The following is a 22471-nucleotide window of genomic DNA, read 5'->3' as shown; positions in this document are numbered from 1 at the left end:
GGTTTTCAACTTACATATAAACCATTATTTCAAAAACTCTGAAGGGGAGAAAAAAAAAAAAACAGCTATAAAATAAAAATGGAGAGGGGGTGCGGTCTGCTTGTAACACTTTCCCACTTCTTGCTCTTTGGAGTCAGTCCTTAAGAAAGTGCTAGAATGGAGTTTGTCTATGTGGATTTCCATGAAATTTTATATTTGGCTCTTTAAGTACACTTGTAAATCCACTCCAAACTTCATTAAAATCAGACAAATAGAATCTAGAATCTGACAATTTCTTATTCATCTTAGATTATTTATTTTTAAAAACATCTCGGGTTATGTTTAACATATTTTCACTAAATTTCGTAAGGCATCTAGAGTGCTACATAAAAATAGTAAGTTACTGGTATGCTAATACAATGGCAAGGGCAAAGGCAGAAAAACCTGAATAAACTTGGTTAATAGATACTGGGTGAAAAAAAAAACAAAATAAATAATATAATAGCACAGATGGGATCAGAGTTGGGAAGGTAGCAGGACTTGTTGACGTATTAAAAACAACAATATAAATCAATATTGCTGGTTTTTTTTTTTTTTTTTTTTTTTTTGGAAGGCTGTTGAAATTAATGCTACTCTAGCAGCTCAGGAGAGAGCAACCTTCTGCAACATGTATTTTCCTTGAAGCCATATAGTATACTAGAAATAATGGCAACAATCTTCAAAAAAAAAATAAATAAAATAAATATATATATAAACCCCATCAATCAATCTTTTTCCAACTCTTCTGCATTCTTTACTTCTGATCTCTGTTTTAACGTGTTATTTCTTATCTTGTAATCAGGGCTGCACTTTTAAAAATGTTTTTTACAGACATTATGGAAAAAATATTATAGATAATCAAACTCTCCAGGGACTTATTTGTCATTTACATAATATCAAGATGTGTGTTAAAAAGAAGTGTCTAAAATTTAATAACAAAATTAACTGAATTTAAAAAATGTGATATGTAAGCTACAATAATAATTTATTTTTATATTTTTAATGAAACCCCCAAGCATGAGTTGAGGGTTGAGATGAAAGAAGGTACTTGTTGATATTCGATCCCAATTTCTGTAGATTGTAATTTTTCAGAAATACAGGAGGAAGGTTTTTTTTTTTTTTTATGAAAACCCCAAACACGAAAGGTATCAAAACCTATAGTACTTAGTACCGTGCATCGGTTGAAGGAGAAGTATGGGGGGAGGGGGATGCTGGAAACTTTGCTCTAGAGACTAAACATGGGTTTCACCACTTCAAGCCTCCAATAAGCAAAGTGGTGGTATTTCACCGGTTGATGAAAGTTATCTACCACCTAGAAGGAATAAATGTGTCTGTGTGTTGTGTGTGTTATTTGGTTTTTAGGAGCATTAGCAACTAAGGCCATATTGCTCCGGGAAATGTGGTGGTCATTCCCTGACCTTTCCGCATCCTCCGTATTTGGTGGTGACAGGCTCGAACCCGGGTCTAATCAAGAAGCGTGTGCTACGCACTGCTGCTCCTTCCCACCTGGCAAGGAATAAATGAGGAAGAAGAAAAGTTGGTCTGCAAGTTTGAAGTTAGACAATAAAAGGATGCTACCTGGTTGCCAGACATGTTGTTCAGACTGATTTGGAAGAGAAAAAAAGCAGGAATTATAGAAAAGGCAAGCAGCAGAAACAGAAAGCCCACAAGACAGAGTGGAGACAGTTTGTTAGAGATGGGTAATTAATTAACATAACTCCCCCCCCCCACTTTTCAATGGAATCTAGAAGATTGAGGAATATTTTGGGGGCACCACCCCAGATGTGGTAACAATATTCCAGGATAGGCCAGATTTGCTATTTGTACAGAGTGAGCAGCTGTTTGGAAGAAAAGTAACACCAAGAGCGAAAACCCGGTTTTTTAGACACATTAGTGGAGAAGTTAGAAGACAGAGAACCATCTACCATCACCCACAGCAAGCAGTCAGAAAGAAAACTGGATACCCAATTACAAAAAATAGTTGGCAAACCATAAGTTGGAAGCTTGTTTAGAAGACCTTCAGGCCAAACATGATCAAAAGCCTTTGAGATGTGAGGAGTAACTGCTTGTGTTTCACTGAACTTTTCCATTGAATTTGTCCATAGATGGCAAAATAAACCAGAACATCACCAGTAGATCAACACTAACAGAATCTATACTGGTGATCATTGATCAGATAGAAGGTTTCTAAATAGTGTAAGGGTTTATCAGTTAATTGATGTCTTTATTACTTTAGAAAGAGTGGAAGTGCAATGGGAAGATAATTAGATGGGAGGGATTTGTCACCCGTTTTAGAAACTGGCTGGTTATGAGCAGATTTCCAAGCAAAAGCAAAAATACCTTTGGAATAAGAAAGTAAAAAAAGCGACATGGGACAGGAGCACAGGTTTTGAGAACAAGTGGAGAAATGGAGCTTTCTTAGCATCAAGATTGTTCAAAATCCTTCTGACATCCTTTTGACGGAAGAACACAGGAAGCATTGAATGCAGTTTACTGAGAATGGTAGGAGGTGGTTTACAAGATCATCAATACACAAGCTGGAAGAAAAGTAGGTTGCTATCAGATCAGCTTTATCTTTGGCTAAAGTACAAATGCAACCATCTGGTTCTGACAGAGGTAGAACGAGAGACGGGCAAAAGTTGCAGCCAACAGCTCTGGCAAGAAACCAGAATGCTTGTTATTTAGTTTTTAGGAGCATTAGCAACTAAGGCCATATTGCTCCGGGATATGCAGTGGTCATTCCCTGACCTTTCCGCATTCTCCATATTTGGTGGTGACGGGCTCGAACCCCGGTCTAATCAAGAAGCGTGTGCTACGCACTGCTGCTCCTTCCCACCTGGCTACGGAGGCGCCTCTGGCAAGAAACCAGAATGCTCAACTACCATTTGGATAAGAAGCAAGTTTTCTACTATTAGCCTGTTCGAAATCTAGTTTAGATTAATAGACTGATTAATAACTGCTTTACAATTGTTGCAAGTTTTGGTGCAGGCAGAAAATTAACCCCTGGAGATTTGGATAAAAGCCAATTGCAATAAGGAACATTCTTTTCTTGAACAGCCTTAGCACATTTATTGGAAAACAAGGGTTTAGATAGTATGAGGTTTTAAGGTGGAGTGTGGAATAAAGGTTGGTTGGTTGGATATTTTACTGGCACATCAGCTTCTATGGCTATAGTGTGCCAAACTTATGATTTATGGTTTATTCACTGATGTCTTTTGTTATGATTTTTATATCAAATTATAGTAATTTATGCATTTCAGAAACTAGAAACTTCAGATATATTAGATTTATCTGACAATATTGTTCATAATGAAAATGTGTCATTCCTTTTAAGGATTTAAAGGTAATCTGATGTTCTAATGTAAAGTTATGGCAGTCAAGTAGAATATGTTGGACTGTTTGACAGTCAGAGCACTGAGGTGGAAATTCAGCTCGGAGAAGATAGGAGTGGGTAACATTGGTATGTCCTATTCGTAATCTGCTCAGTATAACTTCTTCTCGTCTGTTGGTTCTTGTACTAGTTTTCCATTGTTGTAACAATGGTTTTATCTGTAATAATTTGTTACCAGCTTGCTCCTGCCGCTTTTGTTGCAACTGTTTTTCGCTGCTATTTCGAATTGTAATTTTATAGTCTTTGTAATTTGATCAGGCTACTTTCCACTTGTTTTGCTGCTTGGTCTGCCTGTTCATTGCAATCTATTCCTACACGTCCAGGAACTCAGCAGAAACTTATATTTTACTTTCTCTTTGCTTGTTTTGGTAGCATGTTTTGTATTTTACATATGGTCGGATTTGGATGCACTCTATATATGTTTTCCAAACTTGATTCATGTAGGATTGTCCATATTGGGTAGTTAGGTATTGATTTTATCTTTGCAGTGTAGCATAACAGAAAGTTTTGTCTCCGGAGTTGTAGTGGCGGTTCATGAGCCTCTGCATATAGGCTCTGGACTGGTGTTGTGCGATATGCTCCTAATATTGTACGTAAAGCACTATGATGTACTGGATCAAGCCATCTCAGGGCACTTGGTTTGGCTGAGTTATATACGGGTGCTCCATAGTCTAGTTGAGATCTTGTGAGGGTTATGTATAATCGCTATAAAGTAACTCTAAAGGCAGTTTGTAAAAAAAAATCGCAATACAGCAACTCTTCTTGAGGTAGTTTGTTTTTAGTTGTTTTACGTGTTCTTAAAAGGTCAGTTTTTTAAGAAGAATAAGTCCAAGAAATTTTATGGTTGGTTTGATTGGGATTAAATGTTCGTTAAGTTTTAATTCAAGATCTAATTGAAAGTTTCTTTTCCTACAGAACTACATGCCTATTGTTTTTTTTTTTGTGTGGAGATTGCTGACTTTGTTAATTGCACCTTGTAATTGGCATTCTGTTGTTCTCAAGTTTTGGGATTGGAAGAGATACTGAAATCATCAACATAAAGAGCTGAATTTATGGTAATGGTATATGTTGGGTTATCGAGTTTATTTTTATTGCAAAGAGGGCAGCACTCAGGACTGATCCCTGTGGTACCCCTTCTTCTTGTAGGAAAACTTTTGAGAGTGACATGTTGTTTGCATTTGTACTTGGAAGGTTCGGTGCTGTAAAAAGTTCTGGATGAAAATAGGGAGATGTCCTCTTAGCTTTAAGTTATATATGTCCCAGAGAATGCCATAGCACCAGGCTGTATAGTATGCTTTTTTTGATATCGAAACACATCATGACTAAATCCTTTTTCTATTTTAATTAGGAGGTCCAGGGTTGATCTATGTTTCTTGAAACTGCATTGTGCTGGCCACAAAAGGTTATGGTTTTCTAGGTACCACATAAGTCTTGCATTTATGATCTTTTCCATTAATTTTGGTGTGGACACTACATCTCAACCGCTGCTTACGTTGGTTCACACCTGGGTGTTAACCTCCAGTATACTACGTATCATATTTCAAGATTAGCACATGGGGGTTAAAGCCAGAATTACTAACAGACCCAGCATCATGAAGGTGCAAGCAGAGGATTTGGTCACAGAACAACCGAACTTCAACAAATTTCGGTCCACTTGACTTGAGTGTCACCTAAATATCAGTTCCATCAGCATTTTAGACACCCAGGTAGCAAATCCCAGCTTGGCATACTTATATTACATAATGTCACATCACGTAATATAACCACAATTCTAATGCAACAAGATTGAAAATCACAGAAAACTGGTGGGTGGTTCTGTTATTTTAGTGGAAGGAGTGGTGCAATGCCAGGATTCATGCACAGTACATTCCATCAGGATAATTTACAAATAAACAATCGACCACAGCATGTATTTATCATTTTTCTATCATTCCTGATTAGTATCTGTTAACAGAACAGTTCCAATCTTTATAAAAATTAGTCCAAATGAGAATACTTATATATAAGATGAATATATGAATTCCTCAAACCCTCAATTTCTGCTGTTGCACTTTTACAAACATCTAAACATTTTTTACAGATTTTACTAACATATCCAATTTTAGCTCTTTTTTGCAGATTACTGAAAAATTTGTGGATGGTTGGCAATCCTTCCATTATCCTATCCATGGTTTAACATCAGTTTTAACAGATTCCCATAAAGAGCTATATTGCACATAATAACATCAAAACTTCTCACTACTTATAGTCCCGAAAACAACCCGTGTCCACATGAGTTTCTTGATAATTAGTCTAACAAAAAGTGAGAATATAGTGTGACAAGTTTCTCCAAGCTTCACAACCTTCAGACCTAGTAAGGATCGTTAGTTTATTCTGAATTGAGACAGCGAGATTTGAAAGTTAATTAATACTTAAGTGTCCATAGATTTACCGTTCGTAACTTCCCGCCTTTGTCTTTGTCATACGATCATTATATACCGAACCAAGCTAGCGTTAGTATAGTATAGGTTATAATATTTTCAGTGATCGGTAAAATCTATTAAACTTGTTGAACTTCGTTGGCATTTAAATTGTACTTTTAACTAAATACATATACCGACTTAGATTACAAACGTAACATAATTAATTAATACATAGCTGATATGGAAGTTATATAAAGGGAACTCGGAGATAATTAATACTTGACACTAAAAAATATATATCCCGTTATAACTGTGTTGGGAGATAAGTTAGGGTTATAAACTGAAATTGAAATATTATTTAAATTAAAAGAAATCATGACTCAGACCAGAGCAACAAAACAAAAGGCTCAAGCTAATGGAAGTGCTGTGGCTCAGAGGAGAACTGAGGGGGGGCAGTTGCCTTCTGAATCACAGCCTTTTAAAATGCACAGCTTGCATGATGTTTGTGGAGCATTCAGGTACGGGACATGATATTGCAATGGGGGATGTCTTTGTGTGTGCACGATGCAAGGAGTGTATCGAAATCAGGCAACAACTCAGCGTTCTTATGGGCCTATATGAGAGCTTGAAGGACAGGGTGGATGCCCTCGAAGGAACTAAATTGAGGGGCCCATCAAGCTCTCAGCTGCCCACATCAACGCCAGAGCTTGCACTTGGTCATCGCGCAACACAGCGGCAACCCCCAAGGCAGAATGCGCTGGTCCCAAAGGAACTAGTAGTTGTTGGTGACTCTATTGTCAGGGAAACGGGGAACATGCTTTGTAAAAAGGATAGGTGGAACAGGACCAGGGTATGTCTGCCAGGGGCAAAGGTTGATGACGCTGTAGAGCAGATATCATCTTTTAAGGGCACAAAAGGTGATACAGTTGTACACGTTGGCACTAATGATATCAAGAGTAGGAGACTTGGCACTAATGATATCAAGAGTAGGAGACTTGGCACTAATGATATCAAGAGTAGCAGAATTGCTTAACAAGTACAGGTCACTGTTGAAAAAAAGCCGTGATATAGGATTCAATTTGAAAGTGTCTGCAATTCTGTCCAGACACGATAGGAGGGAGTATATGATGAGAGCCTTGTCGATCAATTCCACCCTGGAAAGATTGTGCAAGGCTCAAGGGGTAGAGTTTTTTTCAGCCTGGACTGTACTTGTTAACAGGAGAGATTGCTTCTACAGGGATGGGATACAATTAAATAGAAAGGGTGCAAGAATATTTGCTGATGCTATCGAGGCAGTGTTAGGTGGGTCGGAAAACTGCTTGCTTGGGGGGGTAGACAAAGACGAATAGATTAACAGTAGCCACTGGCAGAGGTGAAAGAGATTCTTGCACTGCTTCTATTGGAATGAGCAGAAGCCTGAAAACCAAGATGCAGGATATTTCAGAGACTGCTGGGATTCATTGCAGTACAAGTAAACACATGGGTTGTGTTAGGGTAGCTAAGAATAGAAATAGGTGCATGTATACTTGCGTGTACACCAATGCAAGGAGTTTAGTAAATAAATTTGATGAATTTGAGGTATTGCTCAAAACATCAAAGGCAGATATTGTTGGGATATCAGAGATGTGGTGTCACACAGATATAAGGAATGCAGAACTGGAATTTGGGGAGTACAACGTCTACAGAAAGGATAGACTGGATAGGAAGGGAGGAGGGGTTATGTTATTAGTTAAGAAATACATAAAATCTAAGGAAGTGAAGCCAGTAGACATCGCTGGACAGTGCAGTGTCGAGTCAATTTGGTGTGCCATAAGCATTGGGAGATCAAAATTGAGAGTAGGAGTGTGCTATAGGCCTAATGACTCTGATGAGTATAATAAGAAACTGTACAGGGAAATAGAGTGGGCCAGTATATCAGAGAGTCTTATAATGGGAGATTTTAATTTCCCAGATATTGACTGGAATTTGGGGGCTGGTCACTCACACACTAGCAAGGCTTTTGTGGATTTATTGGATGATTGTTTTCTACATCAGCATGTTCGGGAGGCAACTAGAGGGAGGAATACTCTTGATTTGATTATCAGCAGTGATTCTTCATGCATTAAGAATCTGCAGATAAATGAACCACTAGGTGGCAGTGGTCACAGTGTGCTGAAGTGGGATTTACTCAAAGAGGTAACTACCATTAGGGGTAAAGGGAAGGGTTATTGCTTTCGTAAAGGCGACTACGATGGACTGAGACTGTATTTAAATTCTATACAGTGGGACCAACTGATGATGTTACCAACAGCAAATGCAAAATGGGAAGCATTCAAAGAACTGATATTGGAAGCTACTAGGCTTTACATACCCACTAAGAAATATTGTTCAAGGTTTAGGCCTAAATGAATGTCAGATGAACTAATGAGGCATATGGCAGAGAAGAAACATGCATGGGATACATACAAATTAACACATGACACAGAAGCCTATGATAGATACAAGTTGATCTGTAACCAAGTTACAAAGGAGGTTAGGCAGGCGAAGGCAGATTACGAAAAATCTTTGGCAAGGGATGCAAAGTAAAACAGCAAAGAGTTCTTTACTTATGTAAACTCTAGAAGGAAGGGGATGAATCAGATTGGTCCACTTGATATCGATGGGTCAACTGTTGATGATTCTGCTCAGGTAGCTAACAAACTAAATGAATATTTTGCATCGACATTCACACATGAGGAGTTATTTAGCGAGGGGAATGCCAGAGGTGTATTCAACTCTAGCAGTAAGCTAGAGAATCTTGTAATAACTGAGAGTAAAGTGGAGGAGAAATTGTTGAAGATAAACACAAGAAAGGCACTCGGGGTGGATGGGATCTATCCAGTTATATTAAAGGAGGCAGCAGAGGAAGTAAGCAAACTGTTAGCCATAATTATGAGAGCTTCCTTGGACTCGGGGGAGGTACCCACAGACTGGAGATGTGCAAATGTGACCCCAATTCACAAAGGAGGATCAAAGGCTGACACAAGTAATTATAGACCTGTGAGTTTAACTTCTGTTCCAGGAAAATTAATGGAGGCACTAGTTAAAGAAGCACTGCAGGATCATTTAAACAAGACTTCAGTTATAGCTCGGACACAGCATGGTTTTGTTAAGGGGAAGTCTTGCCTGACCAATTTGATTGGATACTATGATGCAGTCACAAAGGAACTGGATGCAGGGAATAACTTTGATATTATATACTTGGATCTTAGAAAGGCTTTTGATACTGTTGCACATGGAAGACTGCTGCACAAATTGGAGCAGTGTGACATTGGAGGCAAATTGCTGCTGTGGATAAAGGGGTGGCTGAGGGGGAGAAGACAGAGAGTGGTAATCAATGGACACTGCTCGTCGTGGACTAATGTTATTAGTGGAGTCCCTAAGGGCTCAGTGTTGGGTCCATTATTGTTTTCTGTATTCATAAATGATATTGATGATGGTATATCAAGCTTAATGTCGAAGTTTGCAGACGATACAAAGGTAGGCAGGGTTGTCAAGGACACTACTGACACTATGCTGCTGCAACAGGATCTGGAAAGGTTGAGCAGATGGGCTGAGAGGTGGCAAATGAAGTTTAACATTGACACAAATGATATTGATATTAAATAATATTGAAGTTAATGCTTCCAATAATTCAGTTGGGCAAACTGCTATCTATGAATTCTGTTTGAAAATGGCAGACTTTTGACCACCATAAAGAAAGCCTGCACAAGAAGCACACAAAAGTTCGATGAAATTTACCGGTAAAAGTACTTTGCCGTGACGGTATTTGTATTGTTGCTCGCTTGGTAAACAGACGGTGGTGTTATCGGTCTGGAGTAGAAGTTGAATCCCACGGGAGCTTGAAACCCTCCTGGAGTGGGGGGGTAACCTGACCTTTTTACTTTAGAATCACTAATTGAATCATGAACAGAGTCAGATTGGAAGTTCTGCCATCGTAAAAAATGTTCGTAACATAGTTTCACTGGTAAACTTTTTCAAAAATTGCCATGCTTCTCGTGTGGGCTTCCTTTGGATTTTTTTTTTCTTAATAATCAATTTATCCACTAGTCCACCAGTGATTCTTAAGAAAAATGGTCAATCTCCCATGGGATTCAATTTCTAGTCCTGACCGATAACTTTTGCGTGCAGGCTTTCTTTACCTTCGCCGAAACAAGCTTTGGTCTTAGGAATTCATGATAGAAAGTTGCTGGCCCTCAAACTAAGTCTTCAATTTACTAAATTTATTCATAGTCATATAGCTTCCATTATGAATGTATTAAATATTAATGCACTCAACTTGTATTAAATATTTGAAGTTGTAACACTTCATTGGTCATAAGACCAAACAAATCAACTTGACATGTAGATTTGCATTAATGCTTAATGCATTATGCCGTATGTATAAAACACCTTACAATGAAGATTTACCAGGTCAATTAGTTTTATTGTTCAACATGTATTGACTTTGTCTCTTCACTTGTCCCTCTAGTCTTTTGTAACTGTAATATGCAAGAATGGCAGCCTTTACTAATTTACTGAGAGGATAGAGCAGTGTTTTAGTTCATAATTTTAAGCTCTACTGGAGTTAAAAATGTGTAATTTTTATTTGAAAATAAATTTTTAATTATATTAGTTTTTAAGTTATTTTATTAATCTTCATTGGTTTCTAAATTGAGAGAGAGGGTATCATTCAAGGGCTGTAATCACTACATTGAAAATGAAACCAGGCAGAATATTGTTTGCTTTTCTTATGGTTAACTATTCGCAGGTGTTTATCATGGTCACATTTATTAAGAAAATAATTCGCAGAATATTTTTAAAGGTTCTAATTTTAATGCAGATTTATTATTTTTTGAGATTTAAAAAAAGGTGGAGAAAAATGGAGATTTTTGCACAACAGAAAAACTATGGTATCTCACCATAATACTAGAGTACAATGGTGAGACAAAGAAGGGGATAAGTTGAATGAAAGATTTAGAAAGAATGAAAGAGGCAGATTATCTTTCGCAAATTTGGAGATTTAATAGCTATGAATAAATCTAATTTTTTGCATCAAACCGACACGCATCTAACTTAACAGACAGGAATCAATAGTGAGTCTGGCAGATGATGAACTTTCTGGTAGGCCATAACTACTGCAGAAAATAGCCTGATGAGCCAAAACATTATGACCAGCGAGTCATTATGCAAATCGAAGCAACTGGCAGACTGGAGGTGAACTACAGCACGTGCACGGGTCGGGACATGGTATAAAAAACACCTGTACTGAGCTCTGTTAATCAGTGTTATTCTTGTTTTCAGATGGGAAAGGCAGTGGACTTAAGTGAGTCTGACAAAGGCTAAATTGTAATGGCCAGATGACTGGGACAGAGCATATCCGAAACAGCACGGCTGGTGTGGTGCTCACGGTCAGCCATGGTTAGTACCTCCGAAAGTGGTCTGAAGAAGGAAAAACCCATGAACTGCTGGCAAGGTGCTGGACAACCATGGCTCATCGATGCTCGAGGTGAGCAAAGGCTCTCCCGGATGGTACATGGCAACAGAAGGGCGACTGTGGCACAACTCGCCAGTAATTGGAATGCTGGTGATAGGAGTAATGCCACAACACACAGTACATTGAACCCTACTCAAAATGGATCTGCGTAGCTGCAGGCAGCTCCGAGTGCCCATGCTACTACGGTTCACCAGCGACAGCAACTACAATGGGCACGCGAGCATCGAAACTGGACCTTGAGTGATGAAAGAAGGTCGTCTGGTCCAATGAATCACGTTTCCTGTTGCACCATGTGGACAGCCAGGTACACGTGCGCCGTTTAACTGGGAAAGTGATGGTGCCTGGATGCACCGTGGGATGAAACCAAGCCAGTAGTTTCATGCTTTGGGTGATGTTCTGTTGGGATACCCTGGGTCCAATCATCCATGTGCCAGGCACTCTGATGTCTACCACCTACCTAAACATCATTGCTGACCAGGTACACCCTTTCGTGGCAGCGGTCTTCCCCTCTGGCATGAGGTCTTCTCCTCCTCACCGGCTACGAGCTGTTTTGGCTGCACCAAAACAGCTCGTAAGGAAGGACCAACATCATATTAGGTAGGTGGTCATAATGTTTTGGCTCATCAGTGTATATCCTTTTCCTGCTGCATAAAGCATTATCCTTATGTATAATCCCAGTCTATTATCTAATTAATGGCCTGTACATCTGTTTGCAAACTGTAACACTGAGTGGGAGAGATACTTGTTTTAAAATAATGTCCACCACATCTACTTGTTATGAAAATGGTTAATTTCAGGAACTCCCCGACTTACGTAAGGGTTGTGTTCCGTGGACTGCTACGTAAGTCGGAATTTCCCCCATGCTTATGCAGCACTCACAAATGTGCTCACTGAATTGATTGAATCAAAAAAAAAATGTTCGATGAACATGTAAATAGAATTATTTATTGTATTTATTCAATTTTTTATCTCATGGGAAACATTATAAAAGTGTGCAATTTAAAAAAATTTCAAAATTATAAATTTACAAAAAAAGAGAGGAGACAGGCATAACATCAGTAAGTTTTCCTCTTGATCATCATTGCCAGAATCGACATCATCAGCTGATAAGTATGCCGCTGAGGAGGTTGAGGGCTGTGGAGATTTAGTAGCGGTTGGCCACTCAACTTTACAAAAGAACATATTAATAGATGACTGGATGATGGCTTTTTTCTTTACACTGTTGATTTCTTTGTAGCAAGCAAGCATATCATTCACCCCTCTGTTAACTTTTACAATCATTCGCAGTCAGGATCCATCTTCTCAAACATTGCTATTGCCACTGCCATCTTTCTGGTATTGAAGCGTCTCGGCTCCTCATTCAGTTCATCTTGAGCTTCAGCAGCATTTTCTTCTTTCATTATCGCTGCCTGCAAGTCAATAAGTTCTTCATTAGATAATTCCTTCTCTTCTTCCTCTATTAACTCCACCATGTCTTTGGCATCAACCTCCAACTGAAGTAGCCCTGCAACCTTTAAAATCTTATCTGTAACCTCTTCACATGATTCGTCTTTTTCGAAGCCTTTTACGTGTCATGGGCATATTTTCTTCCATTTAAACAACTTTTAGTAATTTACACCCAGACCTTATTAATGTTTAAGATGGTGTAGTAAATATTGTAAGATATCCGAAAGTCTCTTAACATAAAATTTTTCTCATTGTCTACTGCAGACAATGCCCGAGCAAATGTTGTGCGTAAATAGTATGCTTTTTGAAAATAATTCAAAATAACACCCTGATCCATAGGTTGGATGAGTAAAGTCGTGTTTGGCGGTAGAAATACGACTCTCGCATTATAATTGAAATCATCTAGATGCGTAGATGTCCAAGGAGCATTATCTAATAGGAACGTCGTTGATTATACAATATTTTTCAACCTCGGGAATGAAGCAGCATTTAAACCAATCCTCAAAGAGAGATATTGTAATCCATGCTCTGGTTCGATCGGAAATGCACAGGTAGGGTGGCTTTATTGATGCCCTTAAATGCATGAGGATTTCCAGAATGGTACACAGTGGTTTTAATCTGTAATCTCTTGCAGCATTAGCCCCAAAAATTTAATGTTGAAGAGATTTCTAGAGAAATCTCTTCAACATTAAAAATTTGCTGCATTGAATAGCTGCCTTCATCAATACTTTTTTCCAACTCATCACAAAATTTCTTTGCAGCTGCAGAATCGGCACTGGCGACTCCACCGCATACTTTAACATTGTGGAAACCAGCACGATGCTTGAACCTATTAAATCACCCACTGCTTGCCATGAACTTGGGTTGGGGTTTGCAGTATTTATCCTTAATATCTTTATAAATATTTGTTGCTTTTGCTTGAATGGTCATTAGACTCAGGGGCACTCGTTTCTGAATGTGATTTTCCATCCATATTATTAACAGCTGATCCATCTTCGATATAGCACCTGAATGCTGTTTTGTGATCACTGTTGATCTTAAGTGCATTGATCCATTGACATGTTCTTTTATACATGCACTGTCCTTTAAAATAGTATTCACTGTTGAAGCAGTTGCAATAGATGACAAACTTTGTCCTGCTTCATACTTCTTAATCATTTTCATCTTCATTTCTAAATCAATTTTGTTTTGTTTCCTAACACTGCCAGTACTTGCACTTTTCGTTGGCCGCTTTCCCTTGATTATTGTAATACATAAATAGGAATGAAGAGAAGTTTCTGAAAATTTGTTTTTTATATGATTCAAGATTTCAGTGAAGGGGAACACATTTCACCATAATAGCTTAAAAATCCACACAATTCTAGCTATTGGTATTATCGCAAATGCAATAAGATCAAGTTTACTACCCGTTTATAATTAGATGTATTAAGAGAAAAAACCCAATAAACCAGAAAGTGCAAATTGTTTTTATTGTTTTATGGTCGCAAAGGCATTCAAAATTGATTCTTATAATGGGAACATATGATAACAATGAAAGGGTAGTGCAATTTCCATTATAAATATGACCTTTTAGAGAAATAAAATAAAATAGTAATATAGCAAAATTTTCAACTTCCAAGAACTTGGAACGAATTTTTTTTTTTTTTATGAAAACCCCAAACACCAGAGGTATCAGAACCTATAGTACTGAGTACCGGGCTTGGGTTAGAGGTTGAGAAGACGAAAGAAGGTATTTGTTTACATTAGACTTGAACTTCTGTAGACCGTAATTTTCAGGAAATATGTATGAAGGAAGGTTTTCCAGAAAACAGCAATCAAATGAATAAACGAGGAAGATGAAAAGTTGGTTCTGTGAGTTTGAAGTTGGGCAGTAAATGGATGTTGGAGGAACATGTTCGGACTGTTTTGAAAGAGAGAGAAGGAATTATAGAAGCCAATTTAGAAGAACAGTGCCCATGGAAGTATCTGTAGAAAGGGCATGCAGCAGAAACAGTACGTCTACAAGACAGCGAATGGAGAGATTCTGTTAGAGAGGAGTCATTAATTAACCTAAGTGCCCTCTTCTGAATGGAATCTACAAGCCTGAGAGAGGTTTTGAGAGCACCGCCCCAGATGTGGGAACAACATTCCATGGTGGCGCAGATTTGCGATTTGTACAGAGTGAACAGCTGTCTGGAAGATAAGTAACGCCGAAAGTGAAAGAGAAAACGAAGTTTTTTAGATGCAGAGGAATCAATATTTGTAATGTGCTTGTGCCAAGAGAGATTAGAGCTCAGGGTAATCCCCAAAAGAGATATATCATTTTGCCTAGAAATCGAAGTGTCACCAAAGATAAGCATAGGAGCAGAAGAATTCTTTTTGTGAGATATAAAACATAACTGAGTTTTAGAAGGATTCCCACATCTGAGTTCCCGCCCCAAGAGTACCAACAATATTCCATGGTAGCACGGATTTGCGATTTGTATAGAGTGAACAGCTATTTGGAAGAAAAGTAACGCCGAGAGCGAATCAGAAAACTAAGTTTTTAGATGCAGAGGAAGCAATATTTGTAATGTGCTTGTGCCAAGAGAGATTAGAAGTCAGGGTATTCCCCAAAAGAGATATATCATTTTGCCTAGAAATCGGAGTGTCACCAAAGATAAGTATAGGGGCAGAAGAATCCTTCTGTGGGATATAAGACAAGACTGAGTTTTAGAAGGATTGAAATCAACTAAGTTGTCTTTGCCCCCACTGGAGAATTACCTGGAGATTGGCATTTATGGAATTGGTAGTGGATATTCAAGAAGTTGAAACTGATTGAGCAGGGCAAGTTTTCTCAAAATGGAAAGTGGAATGCAATGTGCTATCATTGACAAAACTATGGATAGGATTTCCAGTCAATGGAAGAAGGTCATTAATATACAAGAGGAAAAGAACTGATCCTTGGGGGACACCAGCATTAGTGGAGAAATTAGAAGACAGAGAGCCATCTACCATCACCCTCAGAGCAATCAGAGAAAAAACTGGATAACCATTACAAAAAACAGTTGGCAAACCATAAGATGGAAGCTTGTTTAGAAGACCTTTATGCCAAACACAATCGAAAGCCTTTGAGATGTGAAGAGCAACTGCTTGAGTTTCCCTCAACTTTTCCATTGAATTTGTCCATAAATTGGTAACATGAGCCAGAATATCACCAGTGGATCGACACTGACGGAATCCATACTGGCTATCGTTGATCAGACGGAAGGTTTCTAGGTAGTTTAAGAGTTGGTGGTTAATTGATTTCTCCATTACTTTAGAATGAGTAGAAGTAATTGCAATGGGACGATAATTGGATGGGAGGGATTAGTCACCCATTTTAGGAATAGGCTGGATATGAGCAAATTTCCAAGCAGAAGGAAAAACACCTTTGGAATAAGAAAGTGAAAAAAGACGGCTAACAACAGGAGTAAGTTCAAGAGCACAGGTTTTGAGAACAAGTGGAAAAATACCATCAGAACCTGGAGCTTTCTTAGCATCAAGATTCATCAAAATCCTTCTGACATCCTTTTGACGGAAGACCACGGGAGGCATTGAATGGAGTGTGTTGGGAATGGTGGGAGGTGTTTTACCAAAATCATTAATACATGAGTTGGAGGCGTCTCCGTAGCCAGGTGGGAAGGAGCAGCAGTGTGTTGCACACGCTTCTTGATTAGACCGGGGTTCAAGCCCATCACCACCAAATATGGAGGATGCGGAAAGGTCAGGGAATGACCACCGCATATCCTGGAGCAATATGGCCTTAGTTGCTAATGCTCCTAAAAAAAAAACCAAATAACCAAACATGAGTTGGAAGAAAAATGGGATGCTAGCAGGTCAGCTTTATCCTTGGCTGAAGTGACAACAGAACCATCTGGTTTTGACAGAGGTGGGAGCAGAGATGGGCAAAAGTTGCGGAAATAGCTTTGGCAAGAGACTAGAATGCTCGGCTACCATTAGGGTAAGAAGCAAGTTTTCTGCTCTTAGCCTCTTCAAAATCTAGTTTGGACTGATTAATAACTGCTTTACAATTGTTGCGAGTTTTGGTTAGGCAGAAAATGAAACTGAAGAATTGGAAACAAGCCAATTACGATATGCCACATACTTCTCTTGAACAGCTTTAGCACATTTATTGGAAAACCAAGGTTTAGATAAAGGATGAGATTTTAAAGTGGAGTGTTGAAGAAAGGATTCCATTCCTACAAGAATAATTTCACTGACATGATCTGAGCAAACATTGACATCATCTTTCAGGTCATCTTATTTTGCATTCTTCTAATGCCAAACAATAGGAGGTTGGGAATAGCCATGAGATAAAGGCTCCATTGGAGAAGAGACAATCACCAAGTTGTGACCTGAGGTGCCTAAAAGACCTCTCACTTCGATCGTGTACTTAGAAGGGTTGTTTGTGAGAAAAAGATCAAGCGTGTTGGCTGTATGGTTAGGATTGTCCGGTATTCCAGTAGGTAAATGAACAATCTGTGCAAGGTCATTAGTAATTGCAAAAGCCCCAGCATCTCGACCAGCTGGGTCGGTGTGACTAGAAAATGGAAGCCAGCTGGAGTTTTGAGCATTAAAATCACCAAGGAAAATTACCTCACTGTTAGGAAAGTTGGACTGAAGAAAGTCAAGTTGCAAAGAGAGGAAGTCAAAGAACTCCAAGTTCCTACCGTTCTCTACCATCTCTACTGTTCTCCCAATTCCATTAGTGGAATTTGGAGAACGGTAGAGACAACTGATGAATTTGACAGAATGAGGTAGAAAGATTTTAAGCCAGAGAAGATCGAAATGAGGAGATTCCAAATTACCAAGTCTCCAACAGGGAATATTGGAATGGACATATGTGCAAGTACAATCTTCGAGGTGAAAGGAATCATACAGCGAATAGTTTGGGCAACTGAGATGAGCAGTAGTAAATCAACCGATAACTGAGATTCTGTCAGAAAAAAGTACATGGGGTTTCTGCAAGTGTAAATGGACATCATTGAGATTAGAATTAAGACCACATATATTTGTGAAATGAACTAGGAATTACAAAAAAAAAAAAAAAAAAAAATGGGTTATTGGGTTCATATTATGATATTTTCATGATACCTCCATTTATTTTTACAGGATGCAAAATATGTTTTCAAAGATTTTTTTTTATGTTTGCACCGGCCAGCAAAAACTAAGTAGAGTATTATGTAAGTCAGGAGTTCCTGTACTTTAGTTCTCTGATAAAAAAAGGTAGTAATTGCATAGCAAGCAATATAAAACAATATACTTATTAATGCCTGGCACCATAGCAGCTGAGCTTTTATTCTGTGGATAGAAAACTTAGTCCACACCTATATTTCTTCACATATTAGCATTAGCAAGGGCAAATTATGCAAGAAAACAAGCTTATATAAAATAAGCCAAAAAAAAAAAAAAAAAACCACGATCCCCTTCTCATTTCACCCATCCACTCACTGCACATGAATCTTTGTCTATTTCTGCCTTGAATCTGTGGAAGCTATCAACTTCTACAATGACAGATGGAAGTTTGTTCCAACAGTCAACCACCCACTGGCTAAAGGCAAACGTCCGCACTAGTGTATGCACACTACTCAGAGGGAGTCTGAGTAGTGTGCATTGTTGAGGAAATGTTTTTAGCATTAGCATTAGTTGAGGCATATGATGCAAGAAAGCAAGCTTATACAACATCAACCAAAAAAAAAAAAAAAAAAAAACTTCCCATTTCACCCATCTGGTCACTCCAAATGCTTGTTCAGTTCAGCCTTAAATTTATTTAAGCTATAAACCTCCACAACATATGAAAGTCTGTTCCAGCAGTCAACCACCCACTGGCTAAAGGGAAATGTCTGCACATCTATCCTACAACTGTCTTTCCTCAATTTGAATTTATGCCCTCTCAGGTGATTATTCTGAGCAAGAGCAAGAATCCCATCAGCATTGAGCATGCTCAAACCATTCGAGGCTTTATACACCTCAATAAGATCATGTCGCCGGTGCCTAGTCTCCAGACACTGTAATTTGCAAAACTTAGGCCTTTCTTCGTAAGAGCAACCCTTTGTCCCATTCACTAATCTTGTTGCCTTTCTCTGTACTTGTTCCAACAGCTCTACATCCTTCTTAAAATGAGGCCTCCAGACCTGTATACAGTACTCAAGGTGTGGCCTGACCATTGCCTTATACAAGGGGATAATCACCTCCTTATCCCTGCTAGAAAAATTCCTGTATATCATTGACAAGACACCATGAGCTACCCTTGCAGACCATCTGCACTAGTCAGAAAACTTCATATCTGCCTGCACAATTATCCCACAGGTCCTTTTCACTCTTTACCACTGTCAGTGTAGTACCACACAGTTGATACGTTACTCTGGGGTTACTGCTTCCCATATGCAGTACTTTACATTTGTCAATGTTAAACTTCAGTTGCCATCTCTCAGCCCATCTACTCAACTTTTATAGATCCTGTTGCAGCAGCATACCGTCATTAGTGTCATTAACAACCCTGCCGACCTTCATTTTGTCTGGAAACTTGGACATTAAGCCTGATATACCATCATCAATATCATTGATAAATATACAAAATAACAGTGGACCCAACACCGAACTCTGGGGGACTCCACTAATAACATTAGTCCACAAAGAGCAGCATCCATTGAGTGTGTGTGTGTGTGTGTGTGTGTGTGTGTGTGTGTGTGTGTGTGTGTGTGTGTGTGTGTGTGTGTGTGTGTGTGTGTGTGTGTGTGTGTGTGAGAGAGAGACAGAGAGAGAGAGAGAGAGAATATCCATCTTGATATTTAAAATTTCAGGTTTTTCATAATTTATCTTTTTTCCCCCTTTAATTTTGTTTCAAAATGATTCTTTAAGAAAATGAAGAACACGAAATGAACAAGTCAATGCACTACACTATTCATTAATAGCAATGAACTAAATTAGCAGCTCTCTAATGATCTCATTAGGTGCTAAAAATATAAACAGAGTCCAGCTCATAGGCAAATATGCATTAGGACATGACATCTTTTTATAACTTATATAACTTTTTAATTTTTTTAGTTATTGCACATATTATTTAAATTCTTGATTCCTACAAATCAAATCCTAAAATAATGAACTGAAATAATTACCTGCTCATACCAGGATGCAACTACTGCTTCCATATAAAAGTAACTAGTGAAAAAACATACAATTCCATCTGGCACAATGGTAGACATTTCTACTAACAGGTTACCATAATTACGAATTACAGCTAGAAAGAAAATAGTTTTTTTAATGTATAACACCTAAAAGAATCACATTCATTACTTGTTTTATCCAAACAAAATAAAATGTTAACTTTATTTTTTTAACAATTTTAGATTGCAATTGTCCTAATCCTATGTATAACAGAAAAGAAATTTGATGTATAATTTTTAAGTATTTATTAAAATGAATACAATGAAAATTTTATGTATTATTTTTAAGCATTTATTACAGCACCTGAAAAACCAGACACCTGCAAGGTGAGAAGGTTAAAAAAATATGTATTGAACAAGCAGAAAATTTAGAACAATGTTTTCTAAGTTACTGATTAAGACAACAGTACCTATATATGAAGCAAACTTCAGTTTGTCATAGCTTTATCTTAAAGAGTTTAGAAGTTAAACTGTCACTGCTGAGTTGTCATGTGCTGCAACAAGATGCAGTCTCTCACCAGAACGATGGCAAGAAAAAAAAAAAAAAAAAAATAGTGAAACAGCAGTCTAAGAAGCGGCCTATATTAAATAGCACAGCACTTCTTTCATGAGAAATTCTGTTTATCTGTAGTGCAACCAAGCCAAGTTTTAGCAAAGAGTGATTTATATCATGGATTATTTGCATTAAGAGATAACCATTAATTATACTATAATATTATGATTATTACCTTAGTTGTGAATGTGACCAATGAATTGGTCACATTCACAACAATGAATTGGTCACATTCCCAACTAATCTCAATGATCACAATATCCGGGAAAGAAGGGAGAGTAATAGCAATAGCCATATAGTGCAAGAAGTGACAGACTTTTGCTGCACTGGCTAGGGGGAAAAAAATGAGTAGATAAGAAAACAGATTGTTTGTTTTGATTTTATTGGGGCATTAGCTACTAAGGCTATAATGCACCAAGAACAGGACATAAGAAAACAGAAATTATTTGCTTCCCTCCTCACAGGTCAGCTGGATCGGTAACTATCCAGCTGACCTTTGAATTTATTCAAACTGTTAGCCTCAACTACCTTTGAAGACAACCTGGTCTAGCAATCAGTGACTTGCTGGCTAAAAGAAAACTTCCTACAATCTAGTCTAAACCTCTTCTCCTGTAATTCTCAGTTTACTTACCCCTATCAGAGCTTTATAAACCTCAATCAGGTCACCCCCGAGGTGCCTAGTTGTCAAGTCAAGCTCTGTAGCCCACATATTTGCAATCTTTCCTCATACAGTAGTCATCCATCTGCCAATCTCACCATTGGACTGTTTCAAGAAGCTTAATTTTTTTCAAGTGAGGTCTCCATACTTGAACACAGTATTCCAAATGTGGTCATACAACTGCCTTATACAGTGGGACTATGACCTCCCTATTTCTACAGAATAACACTTGATAAATTGATAGGACACCATGAGCTTTCCTGGCTGCCTGTTTACACTGCTCAGAAAACTTCATATATGCCCATATTATAACTGCTAGATCGTTCTCTTCCTCTACTGCTTTTAATTCAAACCCACCACATGTATAATATATTTGTGGGTTGCTATTCCCTAAGTTAAGACCTTGCATTTTGTTGCATTAAAACACAGCTGCCATTCCTCTGACCATCTTTGAAGTCTGTTCAAGTCATTCTGTTGTTGTTGTTGTTATTTGGTTTTTAGGAGCATTAGCAACTAAGGCCATATTGCTCCGGGATATGCGGTGGTCATTCCCTGAATGACCTTTCCGCATCCTCCGTATTTGGTGGTGACGGGCTCGAACCCCGGTCTAATCAAGAAGCGTGTGCTACGCACTGCTGCTCCTTCCCACCTGGCTACGGAGGCGCCTTAGTCATTCTGAAGGAGCATTGCTTGATACTAATCATTAATGACTCTGCCATCTTTATGTCATCTGCAAATTTTGACATCATGCCTTCTATCCCTTTGTCAACGTCATTTATGAAAATGAGAAACAACAGTGGTCCATGAACCAATCCTTGAGGGACCCCTCTCCTAACGTTACACCAATCTGAAGAATATCCATGAATCACAACCCTCTGCCTTCTGTCTTGCAACTACACAGAAATCCATCTTAGAAATTTTCCAGTAATCCCAATGTGTTCCAGCTTATACAAAAACCTTTCATGAGGGACTGAGTCAAATGCCTTACTAAAATCCAAATAAAATATGTTGAAATTGTTCCCTAAATCCAGTTCATGAGTTACTGTGTGAAAATAGCCTGCTAAGTTAATTAACCATGATTTTCCCTTAACAAAGCCATGCTGTGTATTATTCAGAATTCCATATATATATAAATGTCCCTGGATTGCACTCAATCATTGCCTCTAAGATTTTTCCCTCTCACTGAAGTCAGACTGACTGGTCTGTTAGTTACCAACTTTGCACTTAGAACCACCTTTATGTATTTGGTTATATGCTGACACTTCTCCAATCTAAAGAAATCTCTCCCAGTCCAAAGATGCCCTCATAATTAACTTCATTGGTTCAATACACTCCCTGGCAGC

At 38.3% G+C, this 22471-nt stretch overlaps 1 protein-coding gene across 1 annotated transcript in view; it reads right to left on the bottom strand.

Moving 5' to 3' along the window:
* Xpd (general transcription and DNA repair factor IIH helicase subunit Xpd) overlaps positions 1–22471 on the bottom strand; it is a 279740-nt gene that overhangs the window by 54232 nt on the left and 203037 nt on the right. The window contains exon 18 of the mRNA XM_090376384.1: positions 19870–19991. Within this exon, the coding sequence (XP_090232510.1) occupies positions 19870–19991 (122 nt within the window). The remainder of the gene's footprint in view (positions 1–19869; positions 19992–22471) is intronic.

Source organism: Mastigoproctus giganteus, chromosome 6 (genome assembly GCF_048544385.1).
Source record: "Mastigoproctus giganteus isolate SK-2022 chromosome 6, ASM4854438v1, whole genome shotgun sequence".
NCBI classification, from domain to species: domain Eukaryota; kingdom Metazoa; phylum Arthropoda; class Arachnida; order Uropygi; family Thelyphonidae; genus Mastigoproctus; species Mastigoproctus giganteus.
The sequence above is the reverse complement of the archived record's forward strand: the minus strand, read 5'-3'. Positions and strand labels throughout refer to the sequence as shown.